This window comes from Molossus molossus, unplaced genomic scaffold, assembly GCF_014108415.1.
Source record: "Molossus molossus isolate mMolMol1 unplaced genomic scaffold, mMolMol1.p scaffold_m16_p_12, whole genome shotgun sequence".
NCBI classification, from domain to species: Eukaryota; Metazoa; Chordata; class Mammalia; order Chiroptera; family Molossidae; genus Molossus; species Molossus molossus.
In genome coordinates, this window is record NW_023425347.1 from 61,830,091 (window position 1) to 61,851,782 (window position 21,692).

The following is a 21,692-nucleotide window of genomic DNA, read 5'->3' on the forward strand; positions in this document are numbered from 1 at the left end:
CATTATGTGAACCGTGATACTCAAGGGGGCCCTGGCACAAAGCCAGCCCTTCACGGTTAGCTGTATCATTGACATCATCGTTTCTAGGGATTTGCAAACCATCCATAAGAACTCTGGCTGGTTGGTTTGGCTTTTTAAAGTCCTTGAAAACTGCTTTAAAGGCAGGGTTCCAGTGTGAAACCCGCTACGACACCTGAGGACAAGAAAGACGTAAAATAGCTTAGCACCTAGGAGATGTGTTAATCAAGGACGTAGAGAGCTTTTCCATCCCAAGCTCTGGATTGTAAAGGGGAAATGTAACGGCATAATAACTAATATTTGCGGAGGGCATTACTAGTTACAAAGAACTTTTACATACCTAATCCCGCTTAATCCTCTCAAGGCCTGCAGGAGGGAGGGTGTGTTATGTGTTATCAGCCTCGGACAGGTGCTGAGACGGAGCCTCCGAGACACTGAGCGCCTCGCCCAGGACCACACAGCCCGAAGAGGCAGGACTGACGGCGTCCGAGCGGCCCGGACACACGGCTGCCCAGCTCCCCGCTGCGGCAGAAGCACATCCAGCCTCACTGTACAGGATGCCCGCCCGCCAGCTCGCTTGCCTAGAAGGGGCAGAGAAAGGCCCCTGGTATGGCATTTGATAGTGGAGAAGCAGAGCCATTCAGAGCACTTTGGGGCAGACAGACCCAAAGCCACCACGTCCTAGCTGAGCGACCTTGGCAAATCATTTATCTTCTCGTTTTCCTCATCAGAAAATGTGGCAGGTACTCTCGATGGCACAAGGGTAAGGACTGGACAACATAACATCTGAAAGGGACAGCTATCACCCAAAGTGCCTGCCCATGGTGGGTGCTCAACCACCTTCCTGTTCTAGGTGCCCCACAACCAACCCTGCCTAACAGCTGCCTTTTTTTTGTTTTTAAATCATGCCCAGCATCTTGGATTGCATTTCACAGAAAGAAAGGAAGAACCAGAGATTGTGTTTACCGTGGGGGATTTTTAGGATTGTCAAAGGCAGTCAAGTGGCTGGTCTGACTTTCACCTCTGTGAGGGGGCTGCTCCGGAGCCTGGGGGCTCCCACTATGGGTGGCTGTGTCCACCAGTTATCTCGCATCCACACCTTGCTACCCCAGGTGTTCCTTCATCCATCACTGACCACTGTTTGGAATCCACTCCTCCGTCCCCCCACCTCTTGCCAGATGGGCCTCCTTGTTAATAAGCCAGTGTGTTCATATCCTGAAACCTATCTGATTCCGGCCCCTTTTATCCCAAACACCATCCATCCATCAAATGCTTGCTCCACAGGCTTGGTTGGGAAGATGGGAATGGGGGAGGGAGACAAAGAAGAGATAAAACTTCTTAGCTGCTATCTCTGAAGAAATAGCATGGACAGCTCCGTCAGACATGTATCATGCCGCTGGACAGCCAACTCCATTTGTTAAAAATAGGCTAGGACGGGAGGATTTATCTCGCATTTTAAGCTGTTAATATAGAAGGAAAACATATTTTCCTTTATCTCTCCCAGGGGTTAGGAGGGAAACCCCAAGGCCATGAATGAAGAATTTTTAACTTGATTTGATGGACTTTCCTTCACCACAGTGGGCACTCTCGTAACTGTGCAGCCACTAGGGATGGTGTGGATGGTCCCCTAACGCACCAGGAAGGCTGCAGGATGCAGGGGTCCCGTGAGGACTTCTTCCGTGGGGAATCTCTCTTACAAACTTCTGCACACGACACACAAAGCCTGGTGTGGATCCGTTCCCCCAGCACAACGATTTCCCACCGGCGTGCCGTAAGAATTCTTAAAGCATGCCAGACTTGACTACCTAGCCAGGGCACTGACCTCTTCTCCCTTATGTTGTCAAATCAAAAAATGTTTTAAATGACAACAGCCATCACAACAGGAGCCATCCAGTGTGAATGAATCAAAATTATACCTACATTTTTGTCACATCAGCAAAATATATATTTTTTGGTGTGCCACAGAATTTGAGTACTTAGTTTGTGTGCCATGGGATGAAAGGGGTTGAAAATCGCTGCCCTGGCAGAGGGACTAGAGAGAACAGCATCTAACAAACTTTTACTGGGGGCTCCAGACCCTGTGCCGGTGCTGGGGCTCCAGAAGTAAATGGGGGCCCCGTCCACCCTGCCAGAAGTCACTGGGTTGAAGACAGACAAGTCGGCTACGGTGAAGGGGGGTGTAAAATGTATCAGATGGCGCCTGACGCAGGGTGGGAAAATGGAAGGGGTCAGCGTTGGTTTTCTGGTTGATGGACACCTGCCCTATACCCTGCAGACCCTCGGTGAAGAGGCAGGAGGAGGCAGGAGCTGGCCGGTGAGGATGATTTCTGGGTAGCGTGTGCAAAGACCTGGAGAGGACAAAAAGCCCAACCAATTTAGGGAACTAAATTGGAAATAGTTCATTCATTCAACAAATATTTACTGAGCCCCTATTAAGACCAAATACTATTCTAGGTATTGAGGATCTAGCCATGAAAAAAAATGCATATTAATGGGGGAGGCATACCAAGGGCAGGATAAATAAATCTATAATCTCAGGTAGTGATAAAAAAAAAAAGATAAAATAAATGCAGGTAAAGTCTTTGGAGGGGTAATACTGGAGCAGAGACTTGAATGAAATAAGGGAGTGAGTCTTGGGTGAGCTCATGTAGGGCATGAGCATTTCAGGCAGAGGGGTCAGCAGGTACAAAGGTCCTGAGGCGTGAGAGAGCTTAGCATGCGTGAGGAACAGCACAAAGACTTTGGTGGTTGGAGCAGCATGACGGAGGGAAGAGTATACGGAAGGAAACTAAGTCAGAGAGAGCCAGGGGCTAGTCCTTGCGGGGCTTTGTATATTAGGTCAGGGACAATAGATTTTAGCGCACCCAGCTCCAGGGTCTGAGAGGGGAGGTGAAGATGGAGCAGTACTCTGCATCAGATCAGATTCCAGTCCAACATCCTGGGCTTGATAACAAGGGCAATGGGGCGCTGACCACCAGGACACCTGAGGGGAACAACAGAGTGACTAGAACTTGTGTATCTACGGAAATCTCCCCGGGACCAAGCACAGGCTGCCCTCAGGAAAGGACCAGACCAAACCCAAGGTCCAAACTCAGCCATCCCAGCCTGAGAAGGGCCAGGGCCCATACCCAGTAACCCCTCCTCCTGGTTCCCCCTCTCTAACTGCATTCCAGATCCTCTGTGTCATCCTGCCCCTTTCTCCTTCCTCTGCTGGTCTAGCTCTGGCCATCCTCTCCTCCTCCAGGCTCTTTCCTGCCCCACGGCCCTGGGTTTCCTGCCGGCAGGGGGCCTCCTGCCATGGTTCACAGGCCTCACCCGGACCACGTGTTCTTCCGGGGCTGGGGCCAGGTCTGATTCATTTCTGCACCTGCGGCACCCAGCAGGGGCCTGGCACAAGAGCTCACCCATTCCCACGTGAGGGGCAGCAGCCTCCATGGTCCCCGTGGACAGCAGTGCACCTTGCTGGCCTGCATCACAGCCCGGGCCTAGCGCGGCTCCTGGCTCACGCTGCCATCTCGCATTTCCACACCGTGTGCAGCTCCCCTTTCTCTCTGTCCATTTCGTCACCCTAGAGGCACATGGTTCAGAGGAGATTCACTGAGTGCTAAACGCTTTAGATCTTCCTCCATCTCCAAGGGGGGAAAGGAAAAAGCATCTCCTTATTGCTTTTCATTCTATCATTAATTTACTTTTCAAAAGACGCCTGGTCAAGCTGAAGATGGTATCTTTAAACCACGTTTTTACATCTGCTGCCTATAAAACCCGAGACCGTAGATCTCCTGAAAGGACCCGCCGGAGAACGCTCTGGATGAGCTCTGCCTGCTGCCGGGGAGAGCTGGGCGTCCTGGAGGGGGCGCGGCTGCTGCTGTGTCTTTCGTGTCTGAGACTCCCGGGTGCAGCATCCTCCAAGGAGGGGGCACGGGATGGTGCTCTGGCTCAGGGGACAGACAGATGGCATTGCTCAGCTGGTGGTCTTGGCTCACAGGCCTTCCAGGCAACTGCCGAGTCCCAGCGTCCTCGTCTCCCACCGCCTCCCACCTTGATCCCCACGCTTCCTCCTCCCGGGCTTCCTTGCCTCTGGTTTCTTCGCTCTGCCCTGTACCACACACACCACCCTCCATCCCTCCACCGGCAGGCAGCACAGAGCAAAGGCAGGGAGTGTGTGCTTCATGTACTGCCCTCAAACCCTGGCCCGCCGGCCAGATCTGCCACCCCAGAGGCTCAGCCCAGCCGAGACTCAGTTTTCTTAGCTGTAAAATGGGCCTCATCAAGCAAACGTAGGAGGAGGTCTTCGCTTAGACTACATGAAACAGCACAGATAAACTCTGGTGTGGCTGCCCTTTTGTTTGGTCACACTGCATCTTCCTCAACGAGTAACGAAGCTGGAATATAATGAACATAACAGTCTGAGGAATGGGGTAGCCCCAGAGATGTGGAAGTGGGGTACAGACTGACAATCCCCTGAAGAGGAGGTGGGGGGGATAAACCACAGAACTTATATGCATGTATGTATGGACATGGACAACAAAGGTGGGGAGAGAGATGGAAGGGGGAATCAGTGGGTGAAAAAAGTGGAAACATCTGTAACAAAAATAAATAAATTAATAAAAATGTTAAAAAAAAAAAAAGAAGCCTCTACTCTGGAAAGTCCTCAACCTGGGCTGCAGGGGAACCACCTGAGGGGCTTTGACAGCTACTGACGTCTGGTCTGGCTCCTACCTCCAAAGATTTGGATGCAAAGCAAATAGCCTGGGGTGCAGCCTCTTGACAGCAGGGTGTTTTTTTTTAACTCCCAGGTGATTCTAGGTGCAGCCAAGACTGAGAGCCACCACTTTTGGATCAAGCTGAACGGTCTCTGTAAATTACCCGCTCGGCCTGGCCGGCTGGCCTCTCTTCACACTCTAGCCGCTCCCAGTGACTCACAAGTGGAAATTAATTATTAGTAAACTAATTAGTAAACTAATTAATTAAAAGGTAAACTGACGACAGAAGATCTAAAGAGTTCAGAAATAAACTTTTAAATTATACATTTTAATTAATAGTAGTAACAATGATAATATTAAGGGTGATGCCAATAATTTCGTATGTGACAGGCATTGTTTTTTAAGTATTTTATATGACTTATTTATTCACATTCACCATCTTCTCCATTCCCAATACACACACCTACACATGCCCCCACCATCCCTTCCTACCTTCAAACTTTGTAACATGCTGAATGTCTTTCTTAAAGGTCTCCTCCCTCTTTGCCACATTCAAAAATCCTTCAAGGTCTGGGTCAAGCCCTATTCCATATATAAAATGCACACAGAGAAGTCAGTCTGTCTCCCACCTGGCCTCCCTTGGCACTCATTTTGTGTGCCACATGTTTGAGCATTAACTTAGCAATTAATTTCCTGTGTCCCTAAAACCCGTTCTAATGCAATCATGTCTATACAAGTCTTATTACTACACTAAAAAGATTGAGGACTCTGGAAAGATAGAGTACGTACATATACACAGATGTCTCTTGTACCCACTGGGAATACAAATTCTACCTTGAAGGAGCTTGCAGTCTATAGGAGACACTTACAGGTAAACAGAAAACTCATTGCAACACAACCCATTCTCTCTTTGAGGCATGACTGGCGTGCTGTGGGAACTGAGGCTGCTGGGGATTGGCTGCCGCCGGTGTGGCAGGGAAGGTATGCTGATCATTATTGGTTGGCCCCTCCGATCTATGGTCCATTCTGCGAGCCTGACCAATATGGACCCCATCTCTGAACTGTTTCTTGAGCTCAGTCCCTCGCTTCATCCACGGAAGCTTGTTAGGTCCCTCCCAACTCAAGGCATAGCCCTGGCTTCTGCGGATACAGCGCTGAACCAAACAAAGCTAACGCCGTCCTCAAGATAGCAGCAGATGGTCATAAATAGTCCCTGGAGATATGGGCCCCAATATACAAGGACTAACCATGGAAAACACAAAGAAGAAATTGAATAGTGTGAGAAAATAATTGGGAGAAATATGATATCGTGGTAAGAACTTCAGCAAACAAGACATTAATTGAAAGAACACAAGAAAATGTTGAGTCGAAATGAAGGAAAATTGAAAGAACGCGAGTCAATCTTTAATTTTTTTCCTCATTATTTCACTGTGTCTGCTTATCCTACCAACTGATAATCGTTCAATGAATGAACAAATATTATTATCAAAGAACCAAGATAATTCTCCTCATATTTTGTTTTATTGGCCTTGATTGTTTCCAGAGCCCATGCCTGCTTTTCAGCCCTAACCTCCAGTGTCCTAGAAGTTCCTGTAAGACATGGGTTGAGATTGCTCCTTTTTTGGGGTTGGGGGAGGAGGAACGGGGGATGATCCAAAGTGCTATGAGCAGGACTGAGACTGGTGACCACGCAGCACCTAGTTGTTGGATGACTGAGTTTTGCAGGGAATAGAACAGCTGGTTGTAGACGCACAGCCTGGTCTTAGCCCTGGGAGCTGGCAGGACAGAGAAAAAGTCCACGTTGACTGGAGCTGACTCTCAGTTGCAAGAAGTCGCTATCCAGTGGTCAGTGCAGGTGGTGACATCCGTTGCATGTGTCCCAGCCCATGCCCGGAGGCCTTCAGCAAGCCTGGGTCTGCACTGTCCACCCTGGACATGAGGTGCCTCCATTCTTGGGTGGAGGATTATTGCACGTTCTCCTCCTCTCCCGGGTGCCTGCTGTGCACGCTGACCAGGAGCTCCAGCAACTCCAGCGACCGTCCGTCTTGGCTGCTGCACAGATGGTTTCCCAGGGGAGAAGGAGGTTAGTCTACAAGAACAGCTGGGAGGACCACCTCTTGCCCTGGAATGGTCTGCAATCCCTCCTTGGGGAAATGCCTTGGTGTAGCCAACCCAGACCCATGCTCAATGCCTCACACTTAGTTTGAAATTCTGAAAGGAGTGAGAGAGGCCCCTGGGGAGCCCATCTCATGAAATTGGAGCCTGTGGTTCCATGAAGATGGGTGGCAGAGTAAGGCAGGGAGGCATGCCCCTCTGAAAGAAAGACACAGCCCTGGAGGGTGTGAGGAAGGGGAGAGTGCCCCGCTGGGAATTCACAGGCACCCCTGTGGAGAGCAAGGCTGAGCTTTAGAACAAGGGCTTGCAAGTCAAACCCTCTCAGACTCTGACAGTGGGGCCGGGTGGGTGAAGATTCTCTGCACAGAGCCTCAGAACACATGCAGCGTGTCTGGAAATCCAGCTCACACAACCCCCAGCCCGGGGCGGCGCCTCCTGCCGGCTCTGCGCGTTCGGGCCAGCTCTCCTCCCTCGGCCCCAGTGTTCCCCTCTGTAAAATGAGAAGGATGGACCAATCCAGCAGGGTTGTCCATCATTATTTTTTTTTCTAAAATGAAATCTTGCACGGGCCCCGACATGGAAGTCAGATGAGAGGGGAGCTGTTGTATTTGAAGTTGGGCTGACTGTCAGTGTCACCCCTCCTCTGGGTGACAGTTTTCTCAGATCCCAGTGTGACTACCATCGCATGAGATTATCTTCACATTCCTTCCAGCTCTCTGACTGTACGCCCTGGTAGGGCAGCCACAGCAAGATTCTCTGTCTCTGTTTCCCCCACCTCTGTGACCAGTCCCCACAGGCAAAGGTTTGCTGGGAGAATCCCTAGGGACCTGTGTCTGAGTCTCTATGGTGGCTGACTCCCCAACCTTTGATGTTTTTTTGCCAGATTGATCTCTGTCAGGTGTAAAGTTCAGTCTGATAGCCCCGAGGCCACCTGATGTCCACACCCTGCTTGGAACAAGGTCAATGGAACACCATGAGCTTCCCGCAACTGACTGAATGCAACTGTGCAGGAGGAATGGGGCTGTGAGGAGGAGGACCCGGGCCTTTGTGCCCTGCCACCACCCCCACATCACTGGCATCATGCCCCCCTTCTCCAATGCCCATCGTGTGTACAGATCACTCAGCATGGACCAGCTCTGAGCCAGCACTGGGCCGCTGAAAAGGCATGTCTAGGTAGTTCTCACTCCCTGTTCTCTCTGTCTCTATGCTGTGGGGACAGGATCCAAGTCAGTCACTGGTTCTGAGGGCCCTGGACATGTAATTGCACTTGCCCAGGCAGGGCTCACGTTTGCCCCTTTAAGCCAAGCCGTGCTGATAACTGTGAACCAAGATATACCCTCTGTCCCTGCTCCCCAAGATGGTAGTCAATGGAATCATCTCAGAATCTCTCCCCTCATTCCCCACATTTCCTGACTCTTAGGATGTAATTCAGTGGAATGCAGCAGTTAAGAGCTTGGGTCCCAGCACCTAACTACTTGGGTCGAAGTCCTGGCTCTGACTCTCCCCAGCTAATGACTTTGAGCAAGTCATCTCATCTTCCGCCTGCCCTGGTTTCCTCATCTGTAAAATGGGGCTATTTATAGTATATACCTCATAACATCCTTGGGGGGATAAATAGTCCATGCACATGACGTGTTGTGGTAGTGCCTGGCACAGACTAGGGTGAGTTCTTCTTACTCGCTGGCCTTGGTCCCTCTGGGAAAGCTTCCTGGCAAACGGGGCAAGGGGGGCTGAAGCCCCTCCACACTCTGCTCGAAGAGCCAAGAAGTCCTTGGACCCTGGAGCTAGGCAGTATCGGCCCTGAGTCGTTTCTGTTTCTCCCCCTTCCCCCACCTGTCAGGCAGTACCTTTGTCCAGTTCACACGAGGAAACTGTACAGGCTTTGCCCTGGTCATTGGTCTGCTTGGGTGTTATTCTTCGCAACCTCCTTCATAAAGCCTGGATCACTCACCACTGTGGCTCACCTCTCTCAGATTCCTCCTGCAGGATACCAGGCAGCTGGTTGGGCCTCAATCTGTACTCCCTCCAGCCGGCGTAGGGGGTATTTAGACGAGGCGCCCACCTTGGTCAGATCCTGTACCAGCTGAGCTCTCCTTTGCTTACTTATTATAATCGAGCCACCTGTGTGAGCCAGAGCCCCCCGCCCCCCGTTCAATCCTCCACACAGCCTGTGATGAGCATGCCGCCTGGGGGTTCCTAGACAGAGTCGGCAGCACTGGGTTTCAAAGGCCTGTCAGACACCAGAGCTCTGCTATCCTGCCTCCCAGCGAGGAAATGATAACCCACACCCTCTGCTTTAAACACCAGGCACCCTGTTCTTCCTGTGCTTCCACCGTCTGTGTTATGGACCCAAGAGTAGTACCTTAGATACACCTATGCAGGCTTCTTTTTCTTAACCCTCTCTTCACACAGATTCGGTAGCTCACGTTTTTATCATCACCCCCTGTACCACATGAGCAATTTTGGATGCACGGAAAAGTGGAAGCCTGGGGTGTGTGCAGAGATTCTCGGGGCTCAAAGAAAACTTCGATGAGAAAGATGAGCCCCAGGAGAAAGACGTGACTAACCAGTGTCTCGGCAAGCTATGAGGTTGTCGGGCTTCACAGCAGGTGCGCAGACTTCTTCATCGCGAAAGGATGTGGATTTGAACCCTTGTTTGAGAGCCTCCTTCCCTGGTCTCCTCCGGTTCAGGCTACAGCTATGCATGTCTAAACCGACTTGCCCCACCTTGTGTTTAGGCGGAAACCCTCGCACGGTAAGGACAACTACTTAACCCTTCCAGCGGGTTGAATTACGTGCCTCAAAAGATATGTTCAAGTCCAAACCCCCATTCCATGCCAATGTGACCTTATCTGGAAATAGGGTCTCAGCAGATTAAATCACATCGGAATGAGTTGTCGCTGGATTAGCGTGGGTCGTAATCTAACGACTATGTGCTCAGAAGAACACTAGTGAAAACAGAGACGACGAGCCGAGGCCGCCCCACGAAGACAGGCAGAGACTGGAATGTCTCTCCAAGCTGAAGAACACCAGGACTGGCAACAACCACCAGACGCTGGGAGCGAGGCATGGAACGGTCTCCTTCAGAGCCGCAGAGGCGACCTGGCCAATGGACCTGGACTGTGACTTCTAACTGCCAGAAGCGGGAGGCAACACATCTCTGTTGCTCCCAGCTACGGGGCGGCTGGCCACGTCACGGCAGCCTCGGAGTGAATGTACCCCTCCAAGATGGAAGCCTCCTGCCCAGGCTCACCTGGGCAGCAAACAGTTCTCCTCTGAGGAAGGTCTTAGAGGCAGAGGGAAAGGATAGAGCCATTAAGTGTGGGGTCAATAAAGCTCAGCATGTGCGTTCTTAGGGCACTGGGCACATGGGCACGAGGGCACCGGACGGAGAGGCCGGCAGCCCAGAGCGCTCTCTGCGCAGCCTCCCTGCCTGGGCCGGGCGTACACTGAGTGAGGACGCACGCCTCTTACCCTCTTGCTCCATCTGCTGACAGGCAGAGCCCTGGCGACCCAGTGGGCACTGACACTTGCAGCTGGTGCCCGAGAGGATGGGCACCCCGTTGTTGAAGCAGGGCCCACACCGGCAGGCATTGAATTCCGCCAGGTACTGATCCAAGGCCCGCTCCAGGTTCCGGCGTTTGGCCTCCAGGGGTCCCAGGTTGGTGTGCCGCAGCAGCTCGTGGATCGGCAGTGTCTGTGGGCACAAAAGCAACAGAGGCCCCTCCCTGGGCTCATCCAGGTTCCCAGAGCCTGAGAACTGGCCGCGAGCTCCTGGAAGGCCTGCTACGTGACAGGCCAGAGCAAGACACCGAGGTCCTCCCGCTGCACCAAACCCTCGCAGCCACTCTGAGCAGGAGCTAACTTCTCCAGCCCACAGGTGGAGCCGTGGAGGCTCCGGACGGTGTGAGGGACCGGCTCAGGGTCACACAAAGAGCACAAGTCACTCTGACTGTGGACCTGCTTAACTCTGAAGGTGTGGTCCCCAATCTCAAAGGAAGTGGGGACCTCAAAAGCCATGTGTGCCCATTCACCTGCTCCCTCCAGCACTCTAGGAATCAGGAAGCATGTAAAGGATGTGTGTGTGTGTGTGTGTGTGTGTGTGTGTGTGTGTTGATTGTCAACCTTCCATGCAGGAACTAGCGAAGTCCTTGATAGTTGGTGATGCTGTCATTGCAGATGACGTGTACGGGGAGGGTGGGCATCACTTCCGTTTGAGGCAGCCCCTTCCGGGCATGACCATGGTCCAGGGTTTCTCAACCTTGGCACCACTGACTTTCCAGCTGGACAATTCTGTGCTGCAATTCCGGCATCACGGGCTGCTCAGCAGCCTCTCTGACCTTCACCCGCCGGATGCCAGGAGCACCTCCTAGCTGTGGGAGCCAGAACTGTCTCCCGACATTGCCCACGGTGCCCTGGGGGACTCAAGCGGCCCTTCCGTGGGAAGCACTGCAGCAGATGGAGAGAGCAGGCAGGGGAGGCAGGAAGTCCGCCTCCACATCCCAGCCCTGCCGCTTCCCGCGGCGCGATCCGGCATGGCGAGGCTGGCGGTCGGTGGACAGGGACGGCCTGTCACCGAGTACAAGGCAAGTGAACGCTGCTCACCCCCGAGCTTTGGGGCCAGAGCTCTTAACGCCCCTCTCAACCTGATCCTCACTGTCTGCCGAATGGAAATAGAAACCTAATTCAGAATTCTTATGAGGATCTAAAGAAGTGATGAATGTGAGATATCATTACAAAAGGGAAGAACCGTATAAAATCACCATTTCTATTAGAAGTGATGATAGTAACAAAAAAACCCATATTTTTCAAATGTCATGTACCTATGGTTACCTTCAGCACACTGAATGGTGCTATATATTTTAGCACACAATCATGAAATTAAAGCTCTTTTCCAGACCTCTCGTTTCTCAGGACCGGCACCTGAAGCCCTGAGAGGGGTCGTTTGCCAGGGTCACAGAGGGACTCAGAGAGGCCGGAGCCCGGGGCAACCTCCCTTCTCTAGAGTCTGAGTGAGTGGAGGGTACTGCGCGGCCTTGAATGGTTCCTGGAAGTGTGTGCAGAGACCTGTTCAAACAGACTTTGGCCTGTGGTCAGGGGCTGGGGCTGAGGTCATCAGGCTGGGCATGTCCCATCTGGCTGGGCCTCCAGCCAAGGGAAGGGCAGAACTTTCGGGAAGTACAGGGAACACGCCCCCTCGTCAGGAAGGCCGTGCGGCCCGGGTGCCCTGTGGCCTTGGCTCAAGGGACTGTTGGTTCCAGGGAAAGCCCAGGGCCGCTGGGCCACTTCCCTGTGACCTTCCAGCGAAGCTTAGCACCCCGTCCATCTCTTGCTTCTCCCTCCCAGACCCTCAGGGAGAGTTCAGGGAGCTCCCCTTCGAGCCGGTGGGGGCGTAAAGGAGGGAAGATCGGGGTGCGGGACAAAATCTTGAAATATTAGAGCTTGAAAAGATATTGGCAACTGCTCTTGTTCTCATTTTACAGATGAGAAAAGAGATTCAGAGAAAGCAAGTGGTGTGATACGGCAACACATAGCTCACTGCATACAACATGCCATCATCACATCACATGATCCCTATAGTCACTCACTCTAAGTACCTACCATAAATAAGTACTGCTAAGCTCTGGGGATGTACAAGTAAATAAGTGTTTCCATTCAGATCGTCAAGCTCCAATAACCCCCAGCTGGTCCCGTCGTCCACAGTGTCTCTCTCCTCCCGTTCACCCTTCAGTCCTTGGTGAGCATCAGTAGGGCCCAGCTCGAGCCCTGTCACCCTCCAGCGACTTGCTGCCTCGACTCCAAACTCTTCCAGAGTCCCATGGTTGTGGTTGTGGGTGTCAGAGTCGATCAGACATGGCTCAAGCTGGGCTCTGCTGTTTACCGGACACAAGCCTTGGTCAGCTCACTTAACCCCTGGGACCTGTTTTCTCAGCTGACCTCTGTAGGTACCCTTTCTCGCCCCCTAACCTCGGAACACGGCATCCCATTGTCCCCAGGTTATAGAGCGGGGACATGGGGCTCAGAAAATGAAGTAACTGTCAAACGTTAGACATCAAAAAGTTGCTGAGCCAAATTATATCTTTCTCACCCCAAACCCGGGCTCCCTTTCCCGGAGGACCGCGTTTGGTCTGAATGAGGCTTCCCCTTGGAAGTTTTGCTCAAGGCAAATGCAAAGTTCACCTATTGCCCATGAAAGTGCATATATTACTCCTGATATCAATTTTACAGTTTTTGCCCAAATCACTCATAGCTTGATGATAGCAATTTTCAGACCCTATGTGAATTACAGGTGTGTGAAAATGGTCCCTTACTTATTGGAGAAGAAATAAAACCAGGGCTAATTCATCTGACCTCTTTCTTCATAGAGAGCCAGTGTCATAATAGACTTTTAGGTTTAACTGTTGGTATATATTTTAAGAAGAGGAATGCGCCCATACCTGGAATTTTAATTATATGTAGAAAATTGGGAAGGGTCAGGAGAAAGTGGACAGGAAAACAATAATATTTTATTTAAAAGCCCCAAATATCACTCCTTTTTAATAGATTACCCTTGCATATGAATAGAAGTAGTTTGACAACTGGTAGAACTGTTACTTATTTGCAGTTGGAATACAATTTTACTCCCTTTGTAAGATTAGGGATTTAGGCAGTGTTCCTCCATGTTGGCACTACTGCCATTTGGGGCTGGATCTTTGTGGTGAGGGGTGTCCTTTGCATTGTGGGAAGTTCAGCAGCATCCCTGGCCTCTACCCTCTAGATGCCAGTAGTACCCTCCCAGTCATGAGAGTCAAAAATGTGTTCAGACATTATCAGATGTCCCGGTGGGAACAACACTGCCCCCAGTGGCTGATAACCAAGGCTTTGAGGAAGATACTAGGATACAGGGAAATGAGACCTGGATATGAAATCCAAAGGTCTGTCCCACCGGTGTGGCTCAGTGGTTGAGTGTTGACCCATGCCCCAAGAGGTCGCTGGTCAGATTCCCAGTCAGGGCACATGCCCAGGTTGTGGGCCAGATCCCCAGTGGGGGGTGTGCAGGAGGAAGACAATAGATGTTCTCTCTCATTGATGTTTCTATCTCTTTCTCCCTCTCCCTTCCTCTCTCTCTAAAATCAATAAAGAAAAAAGAAAAAAGAAATCCAAAGGTCTGAGACCCAGGTTCTACTACATATGGGACCCTAAACAAATCACTTGAGTCCTTGGAGCCTCAGTTTCCTAATCTCTTCAATGGGGTGTAGCATGTGTAGGGTTCATTGTGGTGAAGAGATGAGACCATTTAGAGCAGAGGCAGCAGGTACAGCCACAGCTCAGGACCGCACTCAACCCACTTATGGCCTTTGAGCTAAGAATGGTTTTTACACTTTTAGAAGGTTGTAAAAAAAAGAAAGAAGAAATAAAATTTGTGTAACAGAAACCGTATATGGTCCACAAAGCTTGAAATATTTCCTATCTGCCCCTGTATAGAAAAAGTGTGCCAAGCCCCAGTATAACAGATGTGTTTTTTAAAGTCTTGTGTGTATACATATAAATTATCATTATTTTCAATGTCACCCAATCCTGAAGAGATTCTGTGACTACTCGTGTCAAACTGGGCACCAGCCAGATAGTATACGTGTGATCCCAGCTGTCCTGTGGCTGGGTCTAAAGTCACATACTCCCCGGAGTCAGGCGTCGGAGGGCCTCCAGGTCAGTGTGCCGTTACCATTTAATCTCGTTCTTTGATGGGCCCATAATAAGAAATATGAAATGATCTGGTCTGTTTCACTTTCATTGCTCCTGGACGTAGAGTTTCTTCAACTGCGAAAAGACTTACCTCGAAATCAATAACGGCAGGATTATACTTTAACGACCTCCCCCAGGAACGATACGTAACGATGCTTGTGTTGTGGGCCAAGCCAGTGCCCCAGGCGGAATTGCCACCTCTCACCATGGATATGATGTCTTCCACTCCCATGTTCTTTGCGTCGGTTGCTATCGAGAGGACACTGCATTAGCTCATTTCCCAAAAATCCGAAGGACAGGTTCACAAGGGCCACTAATGAGATATGGGACAGAGTTTATGTGCTGTTCTTAGAACTGGCTTCCATTCTTCTACCTTGCTCGGTTATCTAACAGGACTAAGCAGAAGAGAAGGACCAAGACGTAGCAATAGAACCATCCTCTGAGTTTGAGCAGACAATGAGAGGACAGCCCAGCCCAACACAGAGGAGAGAGAAGGTGGGAAAAGGGATAATCATTCACTCATTCATTTATACATTCACATGTCAAATGCTTATTCAGTGCTGCTATGTCAAATAGGTTCCACTAAACAGTGAATGTCTCTGTGGGGCTCAGTAGGGGTGTAGAGAAAGACATGGTCAGATCTACAGTAGGGTGGGGGACTGGTCAGGATAAAAGGTGAGTTTTCTAGAAAAGTGAATTAATCTTTGCCAGGAAATGGAGAGAGGAGAGGAGGACATCAGAGAGAAGAAGTAATTTGACTTAAGGCCCTGAGGCATGAGTAGCCTAACGCCAGGGGAGTAACTTGAACCTGTTTTGTATTTACCTTGATCCACTACCCTATAAACTGTGTCATCATCCCTGCATTCTTTGTTATCTCCCACCTGGAGAAAATGCTCAATGCATGTTTGATGAATGAATGAATGAATGAACGAATGAACGAACGAACAAATGAACACTCATATTGACGTTTTTATGAAATGCTACAAAATATTCCAATCAATCTTTCTCTAATTATTCTTTGAGCTTGGACTTGGTAACCAACTTCTCTCAGGGACATATATCCTCCCTCTGGACTGTATCCTGATGGGCCTTTATCTCAACAGTTGATTTTCCAGGTTCTGTCTACACATTTCCTTCATCCTAAGTCTCGCTTTGACCTTTATGTAGTACTTGAAATCTAAAGAGCGTGCACCATAAAAAGCCAGGTCTTTCCAAGGTCATCTCAACCCTTGGCGGATTCAAACACAGAGCCAGTACAGGTCATCGGCTTGGAGTATTTAGCAACTATGTAGTTTGACCATTGACTAGGATGGAATCAATTGGAGGGTGGGGGGCAGGGAATAGTTTCCATAACTTGATTCTGTGTCCAACAAAAAGTCTGGCTTTTCTTTTTGGGAAACTCTTTACTAAATACTTACGAGATGTGCCTTTTCCACTTTTTTCACAAAGTTCTTTTTTTAAACCTCCTCCAACCTGTGCGCCGATTGGAAAGTCGTAAGAAATGCCCAGAGACCCTCCAAAGCATGTCTGGACATCCTCATAGGTAACACCTACAATAGGGAGACAGAAACACAAAGTGCTGAGATCCTGAAAGACTATTCCTATGGTACGACCAACTCACAGTAGTAAAAGCTAGATTTGGTTTTGGAGTCTCAGAGATCTGGGTTGAAATCCAGTTTCTTTACCCAATTTCAATGTTCTCGATTCCAGCTCCAATAATTCTTGACATGAGAAGAGCTATGTATTGCACATACCAATTACTCAAACATGCTAGTTCCCTTTCCTTTGCACACTCTTTCCTGAGCCTCCGTGGGGCAGTGACTCTCACCCGCCTCCATATTCCTTTACGCCCAGCGCAGTGCCTGGTCTATTCCCACTCTGCGATTTTACACAGGTTGCCCCTTTCTCTCTCCCTTTCACCACCTTTCCAAAGTCTACTCAAGCTCCAGTTCAAAGGGCATTTACTCCATGAAGCATTTTGGATCAGAACACCTGGCTCTTTCTTCAGATCCACCAATGTGCCTTGTTTGCACCCGCGTGGCCAGTGTTGTCACAGTTCTTTTTGCCCAGGTTCTCCTTGCTCTCCAGAGAGGCCAGTGTGCTGTTAGAAGAGAGAGATGTCTCCAGGAGAGGGTACCTGCCTTCTAATCCCAGGAGAACTGTGAGCCCCATATTAGCAATCTCATTTGCCTACATCTCTGTATTTGTCCCACTGAGGAACCTGCATTTTGCAGATGAGGAACATAATTCTCAAAGCAGTCGAGTCATTGTGCCCTGACCCCACAGGCTGTAAATGAACAGAGCGGAGTTGTCATCCCTTGGTCATCCTGGGGAGATACGGCTAGGAAAGCAGAATGGAGCAACACACTGAGCATTGCTGCAGAGTTCAACTCTTTCTGCAGCTAAAGCTTTCTGGAGGGTGTGAACTGGAGTTTGTCATATGAAATATCATTAATTTTAATTAACTGCAACTGTATAATAATTATTACATTATCCTGGCAACCGCAAAGGAAAAATTATTTAGGGATATAATTCAGTTGAGCTGAGGATTAGATTGAATATTTTCAAGGGAGTATTCAGTAACAAATTTTACCTGCCTGAACCCCATTAGACTGCAAACTCTGAGTTCAAGGACTTTTATCTTATTCACCACTTTCTTGTCAGCGTCGCCGTGCAACATCTGCCACGGAGGAGGAGCTCAGTAACTATTTCAGAATAATGAAAACACTGAGTAAGTGAATGCTGTGTATCTTTTGGTAAGGGCTTCTGATGGACAGAATCTTAGAAGTCAGAAATCCTGAATTCAAATCTCAGTCACTCAGATGAATGGTTAAAAAAAAGTGTGTGTGTGTGTGTGTGTGTGTATAACTGAATATCATTCAGCCTTAAAAAATAAAGAGGTCCTGGCTGGTGTGCTCAGTGGTCAGAGCATCAGCCCATGCACTGAAGGGCTGCAGGTTTGATTCCTGGTCAAGGGCATGTACTTGGGTTGCATGTTCGATCCCCTGCCCTGGTTTGGGATGTGCGCAGGAGGCAACAAATCAATGTGTCTCTCTCACATTAATGTTTCTCTCTCTCTCTCTTTCTCCCCCCCCCCCACCCCGTTTTCTTCCACTGTCTCTAAAACAAATCAATGGAAAAAAAAATATCCTCAGATGAGAATTAACAAAAATAAATAAATAAAAATAAAGAGACCTTGCCATTTACAGCACCTTGGATGACCCTGAAGGACATTATGCTGAGTGAAATAAGCCAGACACAGAAAGAAAAAGGCTGCATGATCTCACTTAGGAGTGGAATCTAGAATAGTCGTACACATGGAAGCAGAGAATAGGAGAGTGGTCACCAGGGGCCAGGAGGGGGGTGGGGCGACCCTGGTCAGAGGCCACAAGGTGCAGCTCCAGGGACCAACGCAGCACAGAGACCTAACATACAGCCTGCGGACCACAGCTAATCATACTACACTGCATACCGGAAATGTGCCAAGCCAGTGGTCCTCCAGTACTCGCTCCTACACACAGAAAAGGTCACTAAGTTTGCTCGTCTAGTGATCATTTCACTTCGTGTCTATATCAAATCGTCATGGTGTGTACCTTAAACATGTACATATTTTTTTTAAGTGAAACAACAAAACAAAATCCCCATCACTGACACCCTGTACGAGCCCATGATCTCGTTGGGCCTCGGTTTCCCATTTACGGAGAGTCGGTTGGACGGGCTCCTCTCCAGGGCCCGCGGCAGCCGCAGCCCCCCGCGACTCTGAGTGCCACTTTCCCAAGAACCCTGAGCTGAGTGCCTGGGAGACGTGATGTTCTCAGCACCAGCCTCAGAAACAGGCGAAGGGCTTCTTCTACCATTTCTGTTCAAGCACTTTTAAATTATAATGCCTTACTGATTGGGGAAGATTTAGCATATTTAATTGTTTTGATTAAAAATGCTTCAACAGTAGTAAACAAAAGTGGATGAAAGGAATTCACAGGCAGAAGCCAGATTAATTACTCAGGTGAGTGGCAGAGTGCTGCCGAATTAAGGGACAGGGCTGGCTGATTGAGGGGGGCTGGGGCTGCCGCGGGGTGACCGACCATGAGGGTCTGCCGGCAGCCTGCCGTGTGCTGCTCGGAGGAGACCAGTCCAGCAGCTGGACTTGAAAAGCACGGCCAGACTACAATGAATGACCTTCTGAGGAGCCCAAAGTAGGCTGCCAGGGAGAAAGGGCAGGTCTGTGCCTCCATCATAGTGTGAGAGCTGACAGTGCCCTCAGACACCCAGCCACACCTCTCAGGTTTAGCTGTGATGTCCTACATTCACAAAGGGGAGTCATCTTGTCCAAATCCATACAGCTAACAAATGCTGGGGCTGAGATTCGAACTCACGTCTGTCTTGCTTAGACGCCTGTGTTTTGTTTTGTTTTTTTCACTAATTCTAGTTATTGCATGCGACTAAAGAATTCTGCGTCAGACAGAAAAATTTAGTAAGCACCTACTATGTACCAACCCCAGCATGTTGTGTGCTGGGCATTGTGGACACGGTGAGAACAGAACTAATAGGAGTATGATGCAAATCTGGGTAAATGAGGTCCTAGCCTTGAGAAGCCGCAGGTCAATTTATTAAATGGAGACTGAGTTGTATCCAAGAGTTGCTTGTTTCAGTGCACCAGCTAGGAGAGGGATCTCCTCGGGGGCCATGGGGAGGCCAGACCAGAGCTGTCTAAAGAGTGCCCGTGGTGAGCTGGAGTGGGGGCAGAGATGCTCAAATGTGGTCCCAAAATCCAAGACACAGAACCAGAAAGAGAGAAGCTGGGAGCAGAGAAAGCAGTGGGGGGCGGGGAGGGGGAGCAGAGAAAGGTCAGGGCGGTTGTGCATCAGTCGCCTAGGTGTGTGTGTCGTGTGGTGGACTGACTACGTCTACGGGACCGGCAATGCTCTGCCATGGGTCTCACCAAGCTGGACACCTGAGATGTCGTCACTTTGGGCCAGATCACAGTGGTGTTGGTTTTGGCTTTTGAACACAGAAAACTCTGGAGTTGCTGATTCCCAAGCGTGGCTACACACTGAGATCATGTGAATGTTTATTAAAAATATAGTTCATGGGCCCCACCTCTATTAATGCTGATTCTGTATTTCTGAGTTATCAGTTATCTGTATTTGGAAGATGAATTCTCACAAGGGATTCCTATGCAGTGCAGCTGGGGCCAGATTTTGTGTACCATGGTCCTACCGGGACCCTCGGCGGGTGTGCTGCAGAGCGCCGGCCTCTGCCCTGTCTCGGCCAAAGCCTTCGTCAGTGTCTTCGATATGGGCTTAGCAGCCAGGCTTATATCTTATGCAGAAGAAGAAACTAGGAAAAACCAAGGACAATTCATATAAAGAATCGGGATCCCCAAAGCCCTCAGATAGCTGGATGGATAGACAGACCAAGCATAGCAAAACGAGATTCACTGGGAAAGTTATAACATCCTACCCGGGGGACAAAATACCAGTCCCTGAGCTCAGTAAGGAACAGACACCGCTGAGTTACTGCGCTGTGTGAGGAGGACGTTGAAGGGGGGCAGCAGGGTCAGGAGAGCCTTCCTTGGGGGTCAGAGGAAGGACCCCAGAAGCGGGTCTGAAGGATGAGCAGGGGTGGACCAGACAAAGCCAGGAGAACAGAGCATAGGGAGACCCTGCGAAGGCCTCGCATCTGGAGCAGCAAGATTCTGCTCAGAAAGGCCGACGGGACCCAAACTCCGAGTGAAAAGAAGGACATGGAGGTCGGTCAAGGAAGTGCTGGCAGACCCCCGGGTCACTTCCCACTCTCAGTGGGAACTGTTGTGCTGGCCCGGCCACATGTCTACTGCTTGATCCCCCGGTCGTGGCCGTGGTGCGGGTGAGAGCGGTGCTCCTGCCTGTGCGGAGATGCTGCCCCAATGGGCTCAGAGGCAGAACCAGGCACCCGACGTCTGAGGGGGCAGAAGCCAGCAAGTAGAAACTTGCTGCTCTTCAGACTAAAAGCATCAGGTGGAAAACAGCAGGTGTAATGCATTATTTATCTCTTTGCAACAAACAAATGTCATTCTGGATGCTGTGGTTTATCTGCCATGGTGCTTTGCTACATTGGTTGAGCCCAAAGACAGCCTCGGAATGGAAAGGAAGAATCATCTGGCCTATTTCATGTCATAACACTGGAAAAGATGCCTGTTCCGGGTGTGGTTGGACGAGCTGGGAAGTACTAGCTAATTGACCTGCTCCCTCCGTGCTTCTGTTTATCCATTAAAAACCATGCTTCTTCCCAACCACCTGGGAATAATAGGGCTAGCCCCTCTGTGCCTTTGCGTGTGCTGCTCCCTCTGACTACAACGTCCCCACACCCCTTTCCTTGAGTTGCTCCACTCAGCTCTAGAAAACCTTCCCTTGCTCCCAGGGGCCCTATCTATGTCCCCACAAGTCCCTGTGTGTCCCCCATGGTATTCGAAGCTTCTCTCCAGCATAGTAGTTAGCACACCCTAGTAATGGTCAGTGTCTTGGTCTGTTTCTCCAATCATACAGTAAACTTACAAAGTCATCTCTTGGGTTTACAAGGCTCAGCACAGACCCCGGCATGTGACAAGCCTTCAGAAGTGCTCAGGGGCGGGCTGATGCCAGCCTATCTTGACGATGCCTCCAAAATGTCTGGGAGTCACAGGGCTTCTTTTGGTTGACAATACAAATCACATCTTTGTAATAGCTCATGCTTGATCAAGAATTGATATTTGATAAAGCACTTTTATCTGCATTATCTCACTGGAGGCTCGGAGGGTTTGCCTATTTCGCAGTAACGACAAGGGTAGAGTGTGAACTCTGGGGTCAGGTAAGTAACTGAACCTCTTTGGGCCTCATTTTCTCCATTGGTGAGATGGGGGTGATAATACTTTCTACACGAGTCCCTAAGAAAGTGTCTGGCACAATGAAGTGTCCACAGATCTTAGCTGTTACTGTCAGATAACCTGCCCAAAGTTGCATGCTAAGAAGCCTGAGAATAGGGGTTTGATGTCGGTAGGCTGCACCCCAACTCGGTGCGTGTTCCATTTCATCACGTGCGTGTTCCTCTGCAGAGGAATATTCACCGTGTGGCATGCATACCCATGGCCTTACCAAGCTGTTCATGCCATGACCACCT

General features: G+C 49.9%; 1 protein-coding gene across 1 annotated transcript in view; it reads right to left on the reverse strand.

Annotated features, from left to right (window-relative positions):
* Nucleotides 1-6,621: 6,621 nt before the first annotated feature.
* C8A (complement C8 alpha chain) overlaps nucleotides 6,622-21,692 on the reverse strand; it is a 56,900-nt gene continuing 41,829 nt past the window's right edge. Inside the window, exons 8-11 of the mRNA XM_036257268.1 lie at nucleotides 15,977-16,108; nucleotides 14,650-14,807; nucleotides 10,311-10,533; nucleotides 6,622-6,773 (exon numbers count right to left, since the gene is read on the reverse strand). Of these exons, the coding sequence (XP_036113161.1) occupies nucleotides 6,622-6,773; nucleotides 10,311-10,533; nucleotides 14,650-14,807; nucleotides 15,977-16,108 (665 nt within the window). The remainder of the gene's footprint in view (nucleotides 6,774-10,310; nucleotides 10,534-14,649; nucleotides 14,808-15,976; nucleotides 16,109-21,692) is intronic.